The sequence below is a fragment of the Phaseolus vulgaris genome, chromosome 8, assembly GCF_000499845.2.
Source record: "Phaseolus vulgaris cultivar G19833 chromosome 8, P. vulgaris v2.0, whole genome shotgun sequence".
Taxonomy (NCBI): domain Eukaryota; kingdom Viridiplantae; phylum Streptophyta; class Magnoliopsida; order Fabales; family Fabaceae; genus Phaseolus; species Phaseolus vulgaris.
The window spans coordinates 15,373,478-15,393,242 of NC_023752.2; the positions used below are offsets into that span (position 1 = coordinate 15,373,478).

The 19,765-nt window shown below is 34.1% G+C and overlaps 3 protein-coding genes across 3 annotated transcripts; 1 reads left to right on the plus strand and 2 right to left on the minus strand.

Annotated features, from left to right (window-relative positions):
- On the plus strand, positions 1 to 4,503 carry LOC137826313 (kinesin-like protein KIN-10B). The gene is made up of 13 exons (XM_068632241.1): positions 1 to 385; positions 489 to 657; positions 1,532 to 1,925; positions 2,003 to 2,208; positions 2,393 to 2,709; positions 2,803 to 2,866; positions 3,127 to 3,217; positions 3,338 to 3,567; positions 3,647 to 3,693; positions 3,799 to 3,820; positions 3,942 to 4,004; positions 4,093 to 4,131; positions 4,206 to 4,503. Exons 1-13 carry the CDS (start codon positions 162 to 164, stop codon positions 4,275 to 4,277), a joined length of 1,938 nt encoding a protein of 645 aa, XP_068488342.1. The 5' UTR covers positions 1 to 161; the 3' UTR covers positions 4,278 to 4,503.
- A 4,631-nt stretch (positions 4,504 to 9,134) lies between these two features.
- Positions 9,135 to 10,480, minus strand: LOC137823710 (metallothionein-like protein 2). Its single transcript, XM_068628946.1, has 2 exons — positions 10,309 to 10,480; positions 9,135 to 9,624 (listed from the first exon to the last, which is right to left on the minus strand). The coding sequence occupies exons 1-2, from the start codon at positions 10,371 to 10,373 to the stop codon at positions 9,450 to 9,452; spliced, it is 240 nt and encodes a 79-aa protein (XP_068485047.1). The 5' UTR covers positions 10,374 to 10,480; the 3' UTR covers positions 9,135 to 9,449.
- Positions 10,481 to 17,130: 6,650 nt separating this feature from the next.
- On the minus strand, positions 17,131 to 18,616 carry LOC137824638 (uncharacterized). The gene is made up of 3 exons (XM_068630304.1): positions 18,472 to 18,616; positions 17,998 to 18,191; positions 17,131 to 17,892 (listed from the first exon to the last, which is right to left on the minus strand). Exons 1-3 carry the CDS (start codon positions 18,614 to 18,616, stop codon positions 17,131 to 17,133), a joined length of 1,101 nt encoding a protein of 366 aa, XP_068486405.1.
- Between the last annotated feature and the right edge of the window lie 1,149 nt (positions 18,617 to 19,765).

Sequence of the window (19,765 nt, forward strand, 5' to 3'; positions counted from 1 at the left end):
GCCTCAAATTCACTCTGCAAACCCAACGGTCGTGTGTATTCAAAATCTTCTCCCACTCTCTCTCTCTCTGTGCCTAGTTATCACTTCACAAACTTGAATTCACCACAGATTAAAATCTTCAACATTCTCATCAAATTCTGAACCTTTTTCTGCCTCCAACTATGGCTGCTACTCCAACACCCATCAAATCTTTCACCCCTAAAAAACCCTCCGACACCTCAATTTCAGTTTCCAAAGTGAGGGTCATCGTCAGGGTCAGACCCTTCCTCGCACACGAAACCTCAACAAAAAACGGCGACCCTGTTTCTTGCATCTCCGTCTTGGAACAAGATTTCGAGTTGCCGCAGGAAGAGGTTGCTGTTTATCTCAAAGACCCACAATCCAGGTCTGATAAAGTTCCCACCTTTGGATTTTTCGGTTGGTGAAATTTGGTTTTGATGATGTGGGGTTCTAACTGTTTCAGTTTTTTTTTTTATCTTTTACCTTAGCCGGAATGAGTGCTACAAGTTGGACTCTTTCTTTGGGCAAGAAGATAACAATGTAGGACATATATTCTGCAGCGAAGTGAGTCCCTTGATTCCGGGAATGTTCAGTGGATGCAATGCCACTGTGTTTGCTTATGGGGCTACTGGCAGTGGGAAGACATACACTATGCAGGTGTGAGTGTGATCTTTAAGGAAACTTGTACTTCACTTTGTTGCAATAAGGTTTTTAATTCATGGGGATATTACAAGCTAATGTCCTGTGATTTGCAATGTCAATATGTCACACTTTTCTTTTTTTATACATTTATTTACCTAGATGTATGAATTAGTTTATCTTTGAGCAATTTCTGAATTTTGAGTTAAGAGGTTGATGAGGATTTTTGTATTATGAGGTTCAGCAATAGCGTGGATCCTAGTTATATTTTTACCGATCACTGTCTTGCTAGTAAGTATTATGAGTATGGTTTTAAATTATGGTTAGCATGCAGTTACAGAGATATCAAAAGACTACAATTTTACCGCTGCAATCGTGGTTGTCAACTGCTATTTAAAAGTTATAGGTTTTATGCATGTGAGCATTCAAACTGTTGCATGTGAAGATTCAAAATACTGTTTTCAGTCTTAGATTCTTTTAATTGGCGGTACCTACTTGTCAATGTGAACTTGTATCCAGTTTGGTTTTGCATCAAATAAGCCAACACGCATGCCTCGTTCCCATATCCAAGAAAGAAGCTAGTTCATATAGCTTTTGATTTTCTTGTTTTGATCCCCATTTAGGCTTTCTGATGCAGAATCAAACTCATATTTAGAGTTAAGACGGTGAGAATTAGGATAATTATGGTTAACAATAGCACAGGTCCTGGTTATGGGGAAAAGAAGGAGGATTTGGAAAAGTTTATCCACTCTTGGACTCCTTAAATTACACATAGATGTAAAATTCTGGGTGCATTTAAATTTTAGTACTTGTATTTGATTTTTATACTTTTTTTAAGTTTCTTACATTTTCATGTTGTACACTTGTGATGAACCGATGCTTGGTGTTGCAGGGAACTGAGAAACAACCTGGCTTGATGCCACTGGCAATGTCTATGATTCTGTCTACTTGCCAGAGCACTGGCAGCACAGCACAGATATCATACTATGAGGTCTACATGGACCGATGCTACGACCTTTTAGAGCTCAAAGCGAACGACATTTCGATTTGGGATGACAAAGATGGGCAAATTCACCTCCAGGGACTGTCTCAGGTTCCTATAAACACAATGTCTGAATTTCAAGATGTTTTCTCATGTGGAGTTCGGAGACGCAAAGTTGCCCACACAGGTCTCAATGATGTCTCTAGTAGGAGTCACGGAGTGCTTGTGATATCTGTGTCCACTCCTTCGGCTGATGGCACTGGAACTGTTGTATGTGGAAAGTTGAATCTCATTGACTTGGCAGGTTACTTCCATGCTCAATTGGTACAAGGGATTAGAAGCACTTATGGTTATAAGCTTATGTGTTTAATATTGAAACAGGTAATGAAGACAACAGAAGGACCTGCAATGAAGGGATTCGTCTTCAAGAGAGTGCAAAGATAAACCAGTCCTTATTTGCACTGTCAAATGTGATATATGCATTGAACAACAATAAACTTAGAATACCCTATCGAGAAAGCAAATTGACCCGTATATTGCAGGACTCCCTAGGGGGAACAAATCGTGCATTGATGGTTGCTTGCCTGGTAAAGCTATAGAGTTTATAGTTCTTCTCTTATATTCTGTTCGTCCACTAAATTTTTTTATGCATAAACAACAGAGCTTGATTAAGAGATTTATATAAGTTTGTGCAACCAAGCATTATTAGTTTGCTTCACTGTTAACTATGGTTAGGTTCAAAATTTTATTGTAGACTATTTTTTATTTCAGAATCCAGGAGAATATCAGGAATCTGTTTATACTGTAAGTTTAGCTGCTCGATCAAGGCATGTCACAAATTTTGTAACTTCAGCTCACAAACAAGAGACCCCAAAGGTTAAAGTTGACATGGAAGCAAAATTGAAAGCTTGGTTAGAATCAAAAGGCAAAACAAAGAGTACACAAAGACTTGGGCCATTTAATTCTCCTCTTCTGAAAAAAACTCCCGTTTCCATCGTTACACCTGCTAAGAGATCCATTACCTTTAACAGTTCAGTGAAGGGGGGAAGAACTGCCATCAACCTAGATACTAAACATACTAATGAAAGGTGACTCTAGGGGTCCTATTCTTGCATACATAATTATTGAAAATAATTTTCTCATTGAGTCTGTTAGTCACTGCTATATGTTTTACTTAGCAGGGCCTTTGCTGTGGCTTTTGGAAATTTACTAGATGCTGAAGGTTCATTTGATTCATTCATGGAGGTGAGTATCAAAAGGGAAGTTCGTTAACCCATATTCATACTGAAAATACAATCATTATCACAAGAAGCAAGAAAAAATCCAACAAGGAATTTGTTGTCTTCCTGGATTTTACTTTATTTTTTTATTTTCGTTGACAATGAAGAAACCTTTGCATCTTTCTTTCTTGAATATAATAATCTTCATAATCTTTTTAATTTTCATTCACTGTGAAGGAACCTTTGCATCTTTCTTTGAATATGATAATACTCAATGCTCTGCAGAATGCACCATCTGGTGTCAAGGACAACGATAACAAAGAGACTGAGCATGATGCCAATAAGGCTGCTTGGGAATCTTACAAAAATCTACCTGGTATGCCACTGTGTAAAATTCTTGATAATAAGTACATTATTTGGGGGAAGTTTAAATTGGTACTTTGGTATAGTGTTCCGTGCTTTCTGAAGCTTTAATGCCACATGACTTTGTATGTAGCCGAGCCATTGAGAAAGGGAGTAAACTCAGTTACTAATGAGTGTAAAGATGCAGCACAGAGTCCTTTAAGAAAAGCACTCTCCCCCATCAACATCAATGCTAATAAAAAACTCCATGAGGCATTGTCCTTCACACAAACACCTTTTCTGGCAACCTGCTCCACTAATAAAGGGATACAAAAGGATGAAACTCCACTTGGGAAATTCAGCACACGAAGTTCTACACTGAAGGTACAGCAGAGCTTATTTGACTCCACTAACAAATGGACTTTTTGAACCAACACTTCTCACATCATTTTTTAATATGCAGAACTGTCTAGTTCAAGAATACCTTGATTTCTTGAATAGTGCTAGCAGGTAAAGCGAACACTTCCTTTGTATCTTGCCTACTATCTAAAGCATATCTAGTTTGTGAACCTTCTGTTCAAGTGTATTAACTTTGAGTTTAATTCTTAATTGCAGAGAGGAACTACTTGAGTTAAAGGTACATTCTGTCTGGTCACAAAAATGCCCCATAGCTACTTCTTTTTCTACCCTTTTTATTTATTTCATCATTTCTTGTGTTTTTTCTTCATTTTGTAATTTTCGGGATTCAATTCCTTCAGGGCATAGGAGAGAAAATGGCAGAATACATTATAGACCTCAGAGAAGAAACTCCACTTAAATCGGTTAGTATAAAGAATATTAATAATACAGATACTGAACTAAGTATAAGCATAATGTTTTTAGTGATGCTTTTGTTTTGGCATTTTGTAGTTAAATGATTTGGAGAAGATAGGCCTCTCTACCAAGCAGGTATGCTACATTAGCTGAAATTTTTCTTCTAAAAAGTGTGAACAAAAGTTCTAACTTAAACCTCTTTCTGACAGGTCCATAACCTGTTTACAAAAGCTGCCAAAAAATTATTTGAAGAAAAAGATGAAGATTCAATACTCAGTTGAAGTCCATGATCAGTATTTTTATTTTTTATAGGCTAACATCAAGTGCAATTTGTATTCCTTTCAATTTATTACCACCGTACCATTGCCGCCACTAGCAACCTATTCTCAAGTTGCTTTGTGTTCTTGTATGTTGTAACAACCTAATCATAACATACTTTACCTATCGTTAAAAAAGTGTGATCTTTGTAACATAGTGTCAGCTAGTTCTAATATTCTCTTGCCTACATCTGCAGTGTTTATGACTTTATTCAGTTGAAGTTATATAAATTACAAACAATATGCCTTTTCATGAGCAGGTACAAGTAGGTCACACGCATGAATCATTCTCAAGGTTCAGTTGAAAACAGAAATTTTTTTTATGTTGAGATAAACAAAAGAGGCTCATATTATCAATATTGAAAATGAAAATAACTAAAGTTTTATTTTTTTTTAATCTGCTAGAAAGGGTTTACAATATTTATTACTTTTTTTTTTCTCTTTTATCACATTCCAACCTCTCTTTTCTTTCTACGCCCTTGCATGTTTCATACCAATCATATTATTCTGGTTCAAAATGACTTTAAACCACAACATTCAAGTTTAGTTATCTTATAATGTAAAGTTTAGTTGTCTTGAGAGATATATTTTATAAGTCATAGTTAATTGTTTATTATTCTCTAAATATTAACTAATAATATATAATTTTTAAAATTTGTATCTTTCTTAATTGATTGCAAGTACTACAAGTAGATATCCCTTTATGAGTAGTTTTATTAAATCTTTGATTAATAGACTCTACAACTAACCCTAAATCAATTACATTCCCTCCTAATAGAAGATCAAACTAACTATTGATACACACATCTCTCCAACCTTAAGATGAGTAGACGAAGACCTCAACCTTAAGACAAGTAGGCTAAGAGGTTTATCTAGTAAAAAATACGAAAACAAATTACAATGTAAGTTGTGCCTAATCGATTTATGGTCGTACATAAAAATATTAGATCGTCTAATATGACATAAGTTGTTTAATCGATTTATGATCGTGTTAGTTTGTTCTCAACGTTTTATCGATTGCTTATACTTCAAATTATCATACAACCTAAGCTTCCACAATTGCCAAAGTTCAGAAAAATAAACTCGTGTCACACGGGGTTAAATGTCAGTAGAGGTAAATTAGTATTGCCTAATAAGGTTAGTCTTTGTAGATATTGTCTAATAAGGTCGATTTTTGTAGTTACAACCTAATAAAGTCGATTTTTGTAGATGTCTTAATCTTTTAATGTTTCAGCTGAGTCGGCGGATGATTATAGCATTTTAACAATCCACTCGAGTTGGGGTCGAGGTCGAATCGAGACTGAACATAGTCAATAGTTCTATCAATCCAACCGAGCTAGGGTCGAGGCTAAACATAGTCAGTAGTTTTATCAATTCAACTGAGCTGGGATCGAAGCTAAACATAGTTAATAATTTTATCAATTCAACCGAGTTGGAGGCCGAGGATAAACATAATCTAACATTTTGATAACCTAAAAAAATTTAGTAACATAAAAATTTATTGTAGAGAAGAGTTTTATTCAAATTAAACACAATAAACTAAAAAATATTCATTTAAGAAAATATAACACAATGAAATTTGAATCATATTTAATTAATATTTTACAAGAAAGAATGAAATAAAAAAAAATTCTATACCCTTATTATTCAATAAAATAGTGTATGCTATTTTTTTTGTCAATTTAGTTGGTAAAAGTTGAGACTCGTTAATATAATTTTTTTTTCTTTTCAAAGTAAAGTTGCAGAGTGATAAATGTCCAAAAAAATAAAATAAAATGTAATCAAAATAAAATTAAATATATTTTTAGTTTATAAATGATTTTGTTTATATTTGTAATTTTACATCTTGACATTTGTAATATTATATTTTTAGTTTTTATACTGGGGTCTGATTAGTTTAACATTAAAATAAAAAATATTAAGGTAATTAAAGTAATAAGAAATGAAAATTCAAAATCATTATTTTTTAAACAAATAATTTAATTAAGTAATATATTTTTATTTAATGTAAAAAAATAATTATATACATTAATTTTTAAACGATGTAATTTAGAAATAAACTTATAATAATATTATAATTGTGAATTGTTATTAAATATTTTATTTCCTGATGCACCAAAAACAGATATTTCATCTCTTAAACAAAAGTAATAATTATTTATAATATTCTAAGAATTAATAATTAAATATATTAAAACTATATATAATTTTAAAAAATTATTATTATTTTTCCTTTTATTTTTCTAAAAGTTTTCAAGCTAAAGGTTAGTAATAAAGAGTGACTAATAGAAAACTTTTATTTGAAGAGAAGTGTACCGTTGCAAGACCAATGACAATATTTAAAGCACTTGCTCTCTTCCTTCACCTTACCTTTTTTGTTGCTCCAAAACAAAAGCAAGTTTAAGTGGAATTCGCTGAATTATGGTGGTCATTTTTAAGCGTTTCTTCTCTTTCTACTTATGTTTCTTTTTATTGTTTAAAATGGAGTCTTTTATGCCGAGAGGTTCATCGAGATTCTTCAGGGTTCATCGAATGAGAATTTAGAATAGAAGTTTAGAATTTATGGAATTTTCTAATTCTTTTTCACATTAATTTTTTCAACAAAGTGTTGAAGAAAAAAATTCTTTTGATTTTGTTGATTAAAAATTTGGTTATTTTGACTTGAAGGAACACAAATCAGAGTATTCAAATCCCCTTATTTATAATAAAATATATCTTTCATAAATCATACTTAGTTTTCTATTATTCTTTAATTTTTAAATAGTATTATCTCATTTTTAAAATATGTATATTTTTCAACTAATTTCAAGAATCAAATAGACATTAATTTATTCTTGAATAAAATTTTAAATAATTTTATTGAATTTATCTTTTAATGAATAATAGACTAATTTCATATAAGTTACATTTTCAAGATCTGGCTAAGTAAAATAACACATATTATTCATTTATTGCTCTTCTTTTTTTCAGTTTTGAGTAAATAGAGTCATAAGTTACTAATTCTAGGTGGTTTCTTGCTCAGAGGTAAATAAAAAAGTCAGACCAATTTTCATTTTCATGATTTCCCAACAAGACAACATAGTTATCTAGTTCCAAGGATAGGAACAAAAAACAATAATGCATGGTGCTGATCCAAGACTTCAACTTGTCTCTTTTCAATAAAGTACATTATTAAATGTTATATTAATATTCTTGTCCTCAAGTTAGCCCTACATGTATTCATAGTTAATCATACTGCTAAACTTTAATTTTTAAACGTTATGATAACTACCAATTATTAATAAACATTTTAGAATAGTACATCATTAATCATTCATATATGAAAATATTTTAATTAATCTGATGAAAGTTATAACAACACATTAAATTGTTCAAAGTTGAATAATAGCAAGAATATAATCAAAATATTTTTATTTTATTAATAGAATATTGAATATAATTTTTTGACAGGATAATACTAAATAATTTTTAATTAATATATCTGTAATCTATGCATTATATTTTTCTAAATAGAATCTATTAGATAAAGAAAAAACTTAACTCAGTGATAAATTGTGATAAAAGTTTTAAACAGTGTAAAAACAATCTATTAAATTCTTAATTTTTAATGTCAAACAATTAAAATACTGAATTAATAAAATTTATAATCTTAAAAGAAAAGAAAAAGTTTATTTTTTCAGTGTTTTCAAGAAATCTCAATTGTATAAAGTAAAGGGTAAATTATTCTCCACAGAATTGCTTGTGAAGAAGTCCTTAAGATTATCAACGGCATCCCTTCTTTTTAAGTGGGTCAGTTACTGCACATAGTGATGATTTTTATTCACAGTGAGTGTGTATATTAAATCAATTTTGAAATATTAATTTTATATTAATAATTTTTTTAATAATTTAGACTCAAATAAATTTTAGAATATTAATATATTATTAGTATTATTGAAAAATTATTTTTAAAATTTAAAATTTAATGTGATAAAATTTTATTTAAGTTCGTAAATTGTTTTTTTTTTCTAGTGTTCTATAAATCATTATTAAATTTATTTTATCCCTCAATTTATAAAATATTTAATTCTTTAAATTTTGTAACTTAGAGACGCGTTTTAACTCAAAATATTTGACACAAGTTTTAACTTAGCAAAAGTTAAATTAGAATATTCAAAAATTAAACATTTTTATTTAAAAAGAATTGACCCTTATTGGAAGATAAGTTAAATAAAAATATTTGTTTTAAAATCAGTCCTTAAAACTTACTACAATTGCGTAGTTAGAAGCTCCTTCCAATATGTTGTGTTCGTGCGTGTTATATATATATATATATGCACACACGGGCACATATATATATATATATCACTTTCTTTATTAGTTCACTTTAAACAGTTAAGAAAAACTTTAAACATATAATAATATATATTAATAATTTTAAAAGATAAATACATATTTTGTCTATATTGTCTTTGTGTCGGTATATCACCACTCCAGTTTTATGGATTTTATAAATTTCTTGTGAATGAAAAAGTTGAAAATGATTAAGATTGTTCAGAAAGAGCCACAATAACTGTAACCATCACAATAGTAATCTGCCAATTGTTTCAGAAATACGCACATGGACTCAAACTCTCCATCTTCAGTCTTCAACCAGAAGGGGACCAACAGTGACCACACCATGCTACCTCCACAACAAATGGAGACAAATAATCTTCTATTTTCACTCCACAAACAATTACTTTCAAAACATCTTCTTTTAGTTTTCAAATTATTTTCTTGTTTAAAATTTGCTTATCGAATATAAGTAAAATTATCAACAAAATCACATAAAACACTCACTTTTTCCAGGAATATAATATTATAAGCAGAGACTGATACTTCTGATTAGCCAACTTTACACAGAACAAACCAAAGTAACCATGGCTAGATAATCCCACCACAAGTCCATAACACTTGAACTTGTTCAAGGGCAAGACATGATCACTTTATTCTAAAGGGTGTTTAGACCTAACACCAGAGTACACGAAAACAGAAACAAAGACATAAATTTTTGTAAGCTTTTTAAAAAACAGATAATAGTTAATTATTGTAATTATTCCTGCTGCTAATGCTAATTAAGGTCCAATCTCTGCTTCAAGCTTTCGCAATCCAACCTCACTTGCAAGTACAGGGGTCGCATTGGCAGTTACCTCCACACTTGCAGCCACCATTCTCACCAGAAACACCCATTTCAGCACCTTCGAATTGAGCCTTAACAGGTGCCACTCCCATGACCAAAGTCTCAGTGGTTGTCTGCTCCGTGTAGCTCAAGTCTGGGTACATCTTGCAGCTGCAGAACAACCAAAAACAAAAAAATTAAGAAAACAAAAAGTCTAAGGGAAATTTAAACAACACAGGGGTAAAAAATCCTCTCATGATTATTTTAACATGAAAACATTGCGTTTCTCTCTTCTTAACAGTGCACAAACATTTAATATGGTTCATTTGCATCATGATCAGGTGAATTCACATTCAACATGTATCAGGACTCCCAGAAACATTTTCCCAGAAATAAAATCCTCGTGGAGATTCTAACAACCATAGATCAACTCAAAGGGTATCCAAAAAGCCAAATAAATCGAAACACCGCAATCTTTAAACAAGTGAAAGAGACCATCAAAGCGGTCAGAGTTTAACTCGCAAAAACGCAAGTAAGAAGAAAAAAAAAATTAAAAGTACTAACTTTTATACAAATTCAACAAAAAAGGGTACCCAGATAGAAATAAAAAAACCCCAGAAACCTTCCCGTGTAGAAGAAAAACAAATCTACATGTTCTGTACAAGCAAAATAAATGTTCAGGTTATCACAATATCCCCATGCAAGAAAATTAACAAAGCGTGAACTTTCATGCAGTTCAGCCAAAAGGGTCTCCATAAAGCAAGTTAAAATCCAGGAAGAAGACCCTCCCAAAAGGAAAACCATTTTCCGACATATAAAACGAAGACACAACAAAGGCACTATAACCTCACTCACCCTGAGCAGCCGTTGCCGCACTTGCAGCCACTTCCGCAACCACAGTTACCACCACAGCAAGACATTTTCTCAGGTACCAAAAAACAGACACAGAGGAAAAGAAGATAACGACGAAGAACAAGTCACAACAACAATTATTACGCACTAGTTCGAGTTTCAAGGCGAAGCGATGATCCCAATTTATAGCAAAATTGAGTGGAGAGAGAGTGAAATTTCCACCGTCCACGTGTCTACATCTCACGGTGCTCCTAATCCTCTTGCGGATCTCCACACACGTCGACGTCGTTTTCGACACGTCATTGTAGCTAGTCTTGCGGTGGGGTTTTCTTGCGTGTTCTAAAATGTACGTTTGAGAAGTTTTGAGCCGTGGGATGAGATGTTTGATTTCGGTCAAGGGAGAGAATCAACGGTGAGAGTAGATGTGATGGAAGGCGTGAAAATATCTCTGGAAATTGTGACGACGTGGCACTCGTTCAATCATCATTCTATCAATTTCTCATCAATGGTTCTTACCCCTTTCGATTATTAAAGATTTTAATTTTTTATTGTTAAGTGAAGATATTTTTGGAATGGTTAGGAAGATTAATATTTGTCATAAATAATTAAAACTATTTTTGGACAAGATCGTTGAAAATAATTAAATTCTTTTGGGTTGTAATAAAAATAACTTTTATATAAGACGATGAAAATTTTTATTAAAACTAATCATAAATTATAAACTTGTAGATTTATAAATGTATCAATTTTTAATTTTTTAAAATTTAACTTTTATTATTTCATACTTATAACTATGAATTATTTTTTCTAAAAAAAAATAAATTTGAATCTTTAAATTTAAATTTTCCAAACATGCTCGAAGACTACTACTTTTCACTTTGATAACAACTTAAGTTGAATATTACATCCTAGTGTGAATAGTTAAAATTGAATTAAAAGTAATAGGTTATGTTACTTTTTAAAATTTATCGAATTTAAACAGTAGTAATTTGACATTAAATTTTGATTATGTGTTAGTGTACTATATTTCATATTTACTCATCACTTATATAAAAAATAATAATATCTCACTAACTGTGTCCCATATACATATAATATAATATATATTTATCAATTAATTATTTTATAATATATATATTTTTATGGGTTAGAAAACTTTTGATATACTCTTCATTTTTCTACGTCAACCTCTAATATATTTTAGTTTCTCATGTTCCGTCTCGGTGTATTTATAAAAGGTTTTCCAAACATTTAAATCAGTACTGATATTATTTTGTGGTTAAGGATAACGAGTATTATTAAATGCGAGTTTTAACTTATCGTTATCAATTTATTTATAAATATATGTTGGATCTATAAACCTAAATTAGTACATTTATCACGATTAATCCCTATATTAATGTAATAGTATGTATAAATCCTGTGCAAAATCTATATTTAACAATCATTTGTTTTGGATAGTCGTAGCTTATATTGATCAAAATGTGTTATATAACCTATATACCTTGTATATTTGTACCAGGCCTTATGTATGCATACATGGTACTTTATAAATGAGTTACTGTACTGGTAGGCACCGGACGAACGCACGTGGCCGACCGGCCTTATACACTAAATGGAAACGAACGCACGTGGCCGACCGGCCGTGTGCACAATAAATGTAAGGGCATTTATGTGACAAGCTAAGGTGGTTAAGATACACCTCCGAAGAATAAGGAATATGCGTTTAGAGAAGATATGTTCCCCGGGTATTCCGGAGCACGACTGACAAGACATATCCATAACCACCCTGAGCCCAAGGGATAGAAAGCCCATTAGGCAATCCTATAAATACTGTGCTCAAGCCAGAGAAAGGTACGTTTTCATTCACTTACGAAACTGCGCTTAGAATCTCATACTTACTTGAGCGTCGGAGTGCCTTCGCAGGTACCCTCCCCCGCCTGACCGAAGTTGATAGCACGAAGGGACGACCGACCAAAGGAGACAGCAAGAAAGGACAGTCGACCAGAGGAGAAGAAGGTCAACACGTCAGCAATTGCACCACGTCAACCGACCGTGCCTGGGCCCCATCTCTCCACTCAGGTACAATTGGCGCCCACCGTGGGGCCGAGGCAAATCTTCAATTTTTGAAGCTATAATGGTTGCGACAAGAAACAACAACGACGCTATGGCAGAACAGATGACTATGATTCAAATCCTCCAAGCTCAGATGGAGGAACTGCGACAAAAGGGGATGGAAGACCATCGTCAACATGAAGAAGATAGACGCCTCCAAGAAGAAGATAGACGCCGCCAAGAAGAAGAAATCGCCTTATTAAGAGAGCAGAATGCACGACTCCAACAACAGGTCGATAATCCCGAATGAGAAGGCCAATCCCATATGGCCGACCGAACCGCCTCTCGCATACCTACACCTGCCAATACCAATCCTGCTTCCAGAGCTGAAACAGTCGAAAGAAAGTCAAGGAAAAGGGGTCATCACCACTCCACTTCCTGACAAATGGAGAGGCCTCGCCATTAAACTCTATGACGGCTCGACCGACCCGGACGAGCATTTAAATGTTTACAAGACGCAAATGACTTTGTATACCACAGATAACAATGTGTGGTGTAAAGTATTCCCCACGTCGCTCCAGGGAGAACCTCTTACTTGGTTTACAGAGCTGTCTCCGAATTCCATTGACGACTTCGACGTCTTAGCCGTAAAATTCTCTACTCAGTATGCCACCAGCCGACCGCATCACATGTCCTCCATGTCTCTCCTAGCGATACAACAAGAAAAAGGTGAATCTCTCAGAACCTTTTTAGATAGGTTCAACAAAGCATGTATGAACATCCGAGGGCTCAAGCAGGAAGTTGCATTGCACCATTTGGTCTCGGCCATCCGGCCGAGCCGTTTTACTGAAAGTCTCATCAAGAAGCCGCCTCAAGACATGGAAGACCTTCGAACTCGAGCAACCAAATTCATGCAAATCGAGGAACACATTGATTACCACCAACGGTTCAAAGCCGTCGGATCCGGAGTCCTCAAAGACCAAACCCCGAGCAAAGAAAGAGAAGTCGAAGACCGAATGAACCGTCCGAACCACTCCAAGGTCAAACCAAGAATGTTCCACAAAGGAGACTTAGTATGGCGAATGCGGAGTAGCGCCCGAAAGGAAGGAGGCAAGTTTTCTAGCAGTTGGGAAGGACCATTCCGCATAGCAGACACTAAGAATTATTTATGCCTCGTTCGGCATCAGAATTATCTTATTACTTTAATGTAATCAGAATTATTTATGCCTCGTTCGGCATCAGAATTATCTTATTACTTTAATGTAATCGGAATTATTTATGCCTCGTCCGGCATCAGAATTATTCGGAATTATTTATGCCTCGTTCGGCATCAGAATTATCTTATTACTTTAATGTAATCAGAATTATTTATGCCTCGTTCGGCATCAGAATTATTCGGAATTATTTATGCCTCGTTCGGCATCAGAATTATCTTATTACTTTAATGTAATCAGAATTATTTATGCCCCGTTCGGCATCAGAATTATCTTATTACTTTAATGTAATCAGAATTATTTATGCCTCGTTCGACATCAGAATTATCTTATTACTTTAATGTAATCAGAATTATTTATGCCTCGTCCGGCATCAGAATTATCTTATTACTTTAATGTAATCGGAATTATTTATGCCTCGTCCGGCATCAGAATTATTCGGAATTATTTATGCCTCGTTCGGCATCAGAATTATCTTATTACTTTAATGTAATCAGAATTATTTATGCCTCGTTCGGCATCAGAATTATCTTATTACTTTAATGTAATCAGAATTATTTATGCCTCGTTCGGCATCAGAATTATCTTATTACTTTAATGTAATCAGAATTATTTATGCCTCGTTCGGCATCAGAATTATCTTATTACTTTAATGTAATCAGAATTATTTATGCCCCGTTCGGCATCAGAATTATCTTATTACTTTAATGTAATCAGAATTATTTATGCCTCGTTCGGCATCAGAATTATCTTATTACTTTAATGTAATCAGAATTATTTATGCCTCGTTCAGCATCAGAATTATCTTATTACTTTAATGTAATCGGAATTATTTATGCCTCGTCCGGCATCAGAATTATTCGGAATTATTTATGCCTCGTTCGGCATCAGAATTATCTTATTACTTTAATGTAATCAGAATTATTTATGCCTCGTTCGGCATCAGAATTATTCGGAATTATTTATGCCCCGTTCGGCATCAGAATTATCTTATTACTTTAATGTAATCAGAATTATTTATGCCTCGTTCGGCATCAGAATTATCTTATTACTTTAATGTAATCAGAATTATTTATGCCCCGTTCGGCATCAGAATTATCTTATTACTTTAATGTAATCAGAATTATTTATGCCTCGTTCGGCATCAGAATTATCTTATTACTTTAATGTAATCGAAATTATTTATGCCTCGTCCGGCATCAGAATTATTCGGAATTATTTATGCCTCGTTCGGCATCAGAATTATCTTATTACTTTAATGTAATCAGAATTATTTATGCCTCGTTCGGCATCAGAATTATCTTATTACTTTAATGTAATCAGAATTATTTATGCCCCGTTCGGCATCAAAATTATCTTATTACTTTAATGTAATCAGAATTATTTATGCCTCGTTCGACATCTGAATTATTACCTTAACGTAATCAGAATTATTATGCCACGTTCGGCATCCGAATTATTTACTCAATCTTATGCCTCGTTCGGCATCTGAATTATTACTTTAACGTAATCAGACTTTTTTATGCCACGTTCGGCATCAGAATTATTCATTTATTTATGCCTCGTTCGACATCAGAATTGGTCACTTATTTATGCCTCGTTCGGCATCAAAATTATATTATTACCTTAACGTAATCAGACTTTTTTATGCCACGTTCGGCATCAGAATTATTCATTTATTTATGCCTCGTTCGGCATCAGAATTAGTCACTTATTTATGCCTCGTTCGGCATCAGAATTATATTATTACCTCAACGTAATCATAATTATTTATGCCACGTTCGGCATCAGAATTATTTACTCAATCTTATGCCTCGTTCGACATCTTAATTATTACCTTAACGTAATCAGAATTATTATGCCACGTTCGGCATCCGAATTATTTACTCAATCTTATGCCTCGTTCGGCATCTGAATTATTACCTTAACGTAATCAGACTTTTTTATGCCACGTTCGGCATCAGAATTATTCACTTATTTATGCCTCGTTCGGCATCAGAATTATTCACTTATTTATGCCTCGTTCGGCATCAGAATTATCTTATTACTAATGTAATCAGAATTATTTATGCCTCGTCCGGCATCAGAATTATCTTATTACTTTAATGTAATCAGAATTATTTATGCAAGTGTGCATTGCCCACATGTCGGATCCAGCAATTTTCTATGCCACATTGTTCATTAACTCTTCAAAAGAGGCGTCAGGCTGTGGGCCAGGGGTCTCCCCCTCGGCCTCCTCATTTAAATTATCATCGGGGTTGATCGGCACCAGCTTTCCATCAACTATTATTTTTTCTGTCGTACTGGTCGTCCTCCAGGGGTGCTGCATGCAGGCAGGCCGCTTGTCCGATGCCTAACCGAAAATATTCTTCGCTAATGCGAACGTCCCGCCATTCCGTTAAGTTTAATGTCTGACAACTCGAAAGGCACAACAATTATTACGACTCTTCGGCTTTTATTCACCTCGAGCCTGGGGGGCAAGTGTACTGGTAGGCACCGGACGAACGCACGTGGCCGACCGGCCTTATACACTAAATGGAAACGAACGCACGTGGCCGACCGGCCGTGTGCACAATAAATGTAAGGGCATTTATGTGACAAGCTAAGGTGGTTAAGATACACCTCCGAAGAATAAGGAATATGCGTTTAGAGAAGATATGTTCCCCGGGTATTCCGGAGCACGACTGACAAGACATATCCATAACCACCCTGAGCCCAAGGGATAGAAAGCCCATTAGGCAATCCTATAAATACTGTGCTCAAGCCAGAGAAAGGTACGTTTTCATTCACTTACGAAACTGCGCTTAGAATCTCATACTTACTTGAGCGTCGGAGTGCCTTCGCAGGTACCCTCCCCCGCCCGACCGAAGTTGATAGCACGAAGGGACGACCAACCAAAGGAGACAGCAAGAAAGGACAGTCGACCAGAGGAGAAGAAGGTCAACACGTCAGCAATTGCACCACGTCAACCGACCGTGCCTGGGCCCCATCTCTCCACTCAGGTACAGTTACCTTTTTATTTTATTTAATCTTCAATCTTTAATTTTGATTAAAATAATGTGTTTTTAAATTTTATGCCAAGATATTTTTTGTATTAAAAAATAATATTTAAAATTCTTAATCATAAGAGAAAATAAAGATGAACTATTTTAAATAAAAAAAAGTCATACTTTTAAATATTGAAACATCTTAATTTTTAATATATATATATATATATATATATAACAAAATAAATTAAAGGGAACTTTGTTATAGTTTATATATTTCTTTCAACTTAATTTGATTATAATTTTTTTATCTGGTTAAGTTTATCTTTTTTATTACATTAATAAAATATATTATTTTCATAGTAATAAAAAGTATTATTTTCTTCAATTAAGATAAAAATAGATATATGCGAATGATTCAAAATAATTTTTTTTTATCAACAATAAACAATAAATAAATGAGAGTCACTTTAGGGGTGGTTCAATCCTTATACCAATTTTCACAATATCTCACAATAACCAATTTCTAACTATAACCGCCTACCTAACTGACGAAAACACTAACCAAACTAACACGTAAAAACTTCAAGGAACCATTCCAAACACCAATCAGAATAGGAAAACGAAGCAGAACGAGATTTTGCAGAAATCCAAGACCAAACCTTTACTTGCACCATTGCAAACACTTCTGACACATCAGCCACACCCTTTTTGAAACTGATAAGGTTCCTGTGATTCCAGATTTCACTCACCACCCCCACCCAAATTGTACTCCACACAATGTTAATCGAGTCTAAAGACTGACTCATCCAGAAATGAGCAAAGTTGAACTTAGGATCAATGTGAGACACAAACGACACTCCAAGCCACTTATAGCAAAGACACCAAACATGCCAAGCAAAATTGCAATCGAAAAACAAATGGCAGTAATACTCTTTCTCCTTCCCACACAGACAACACAAAGCATTTTCAACCATCACCCCTCGCCTTTCCAGATTGACCCTAGTAGCGATCTTATTCTCCAGAACCCTCCAAGCAAGAAATAAAGCAGAAGGTACGACTTTACACCTCCACAGCTTACTGAATACCGAAGAACCTTCCACCTCACTATCCCTCTTAACATGCATATAAGCAGAATTAACTGAAAACTTCTGAAGACCCCCGACCTTCCAAATCCAACTATCCGCCTCTCCCAAAATCAACCTAACACCTTGCAATACCTGCCAAAACTGATCCACCAAAGGCTTCTCCCATTCGAAGAAAGGTCTTCGCCAGACTAAATGCCAAACCCAAACACTATTAGACCAAGATTCAAGCTCTGCCACCTTTGCCTATTTGGCCAAACATAGAGAGAACAGTCTCGGAAAGGCTCTCTTCAACGCATCGCAACCTAACCAATTATCCTCCCAGAAGGAAATATCCTTTCCATCACCAACTTTCCAGTTGGACCCATCTTCAAAACTTCTTCCCCAACCCTCTGAGGCCCACACCTCTTTTAAATCTTTCCACCAAAGAGAGCTCCTACGACTTTTTCCTTCCTCTCTCAAGCACCTCCAACCACCATATTTTGAAACCAGAATCTCATTCCAAAGACCACCCTTATTTGTACCCAACCTCCAGATCCACTTTCCTAACAAAGCCAAGTTAAAAATCTTTAAATCAATAATACCAAGCCCCCCAAAATCGCGAGGCTTACATACCTTTTGCCAAGAAGCCCAAGCGATCTTCCTTCCTTCAGATCCCCACCCCAAGAGAAAATTCCTTTGAATCCTAACTAATTTATCTGCCACCCCTGAAGGCAGTTTGAATAAGGACATAAAAAATAACGGGATAGAGGAAAGAACTGACTTGATCAAACAGATCCTCCTAGCCAATGACAGACATCTGCCTTTCCACCTGCTTAGCCTAGCCTGAACTTTCTCTAACACCCATTCCAAAAGGTGCTTCGCTTGTGATTCCTCCAACTGGCAATCCCAAGTAAACAAAAGGAGAAACCATCACGTCACAGTTAAGAATAGCTATCAAACGCTGAAGCGAAAGCTGATCCAGCCCCATCCCACCAATTCTACTTTTCAAAAAATTCACCCTAAACCCCTAGAAGAAAACTCAAAGCATTGCAAAATCGCCTTAATATTGAAAACGCTTTTGGTGTTAGATTCACAGAAGAATAAAGTATCATCTGCATATTGTAACATATTTACCTTCACTTTATGCTTGCCAACCTCCAAACTGTCTATCAAATTCTTTTCTTCAACCACCCTTTATTCTAGAGTGTGATGATGTGCAAATATGATGATGTACATATAAGAGAGGATTTATCAATGGAAGTCAAATAAATAAGAGCAATTGATTTTCACATAAAATCGCTCCAAGATAGAGCGATCAATATTGTGAGGTAGTGTGAATCAGGAAAACTAGTGACTTCACCTAGAGATATGATGACTTTTCTACGACAAGTACACCACGTTGGCAGAAGTAATAATTTGTTGAAGTAATATCGAATCCACAAGGAATAATTGAATAATCAAGTAAAATATTCACTAAATAGAAAACAAAATAATAAAGTTTGTTGAAGTTAGTTAAGATTGCAATGATTAATAAGAAAAAAATTAAAAAGTTTGTTACTTCAATTGGAAAAATAAGGATTGGGATTCATCTTTCTCACCCTTTTGTATTTTGATTAGCATGAAAATATTATGTTCTTTGATTGATATTGATGCCCGTATAAAAATCATTTATTGATTCCTTGCATATAAAATTATTAAGATGTCTCTTAAATATCAATTCCTCGCTATTTATAACAACTTTTTGTCAGTAAAATCAGACGTTGATAGCAATTAACATTTCAAGTTATTCCTAACATTCAAATATGTTAAGCATTATCATTTGGGTGAGAAACTTATAAGTACTTTCCAATCAAATCTAAATTTCGAGATTATGGCGAACAAGCATTACTAACAAAATGATAATACCAATCATCAATCAAGAACAAAATATTATGTTTAGATATCACCTCAATACATAAGAGTTCAAACAGATTACTCACAATCTCAAATGGTAGAATTAGGCACACATGTTGGCTGTTAAAACAGGGAGAGCAAGAAAAGAATATCCAAGATGTTTCTCCTTGACGACTGCCTCTTCTAGGGTTTCTAACACCTTTTATCCTCCCAATTAGATTATAATTCACTCAATGGTTTTCCT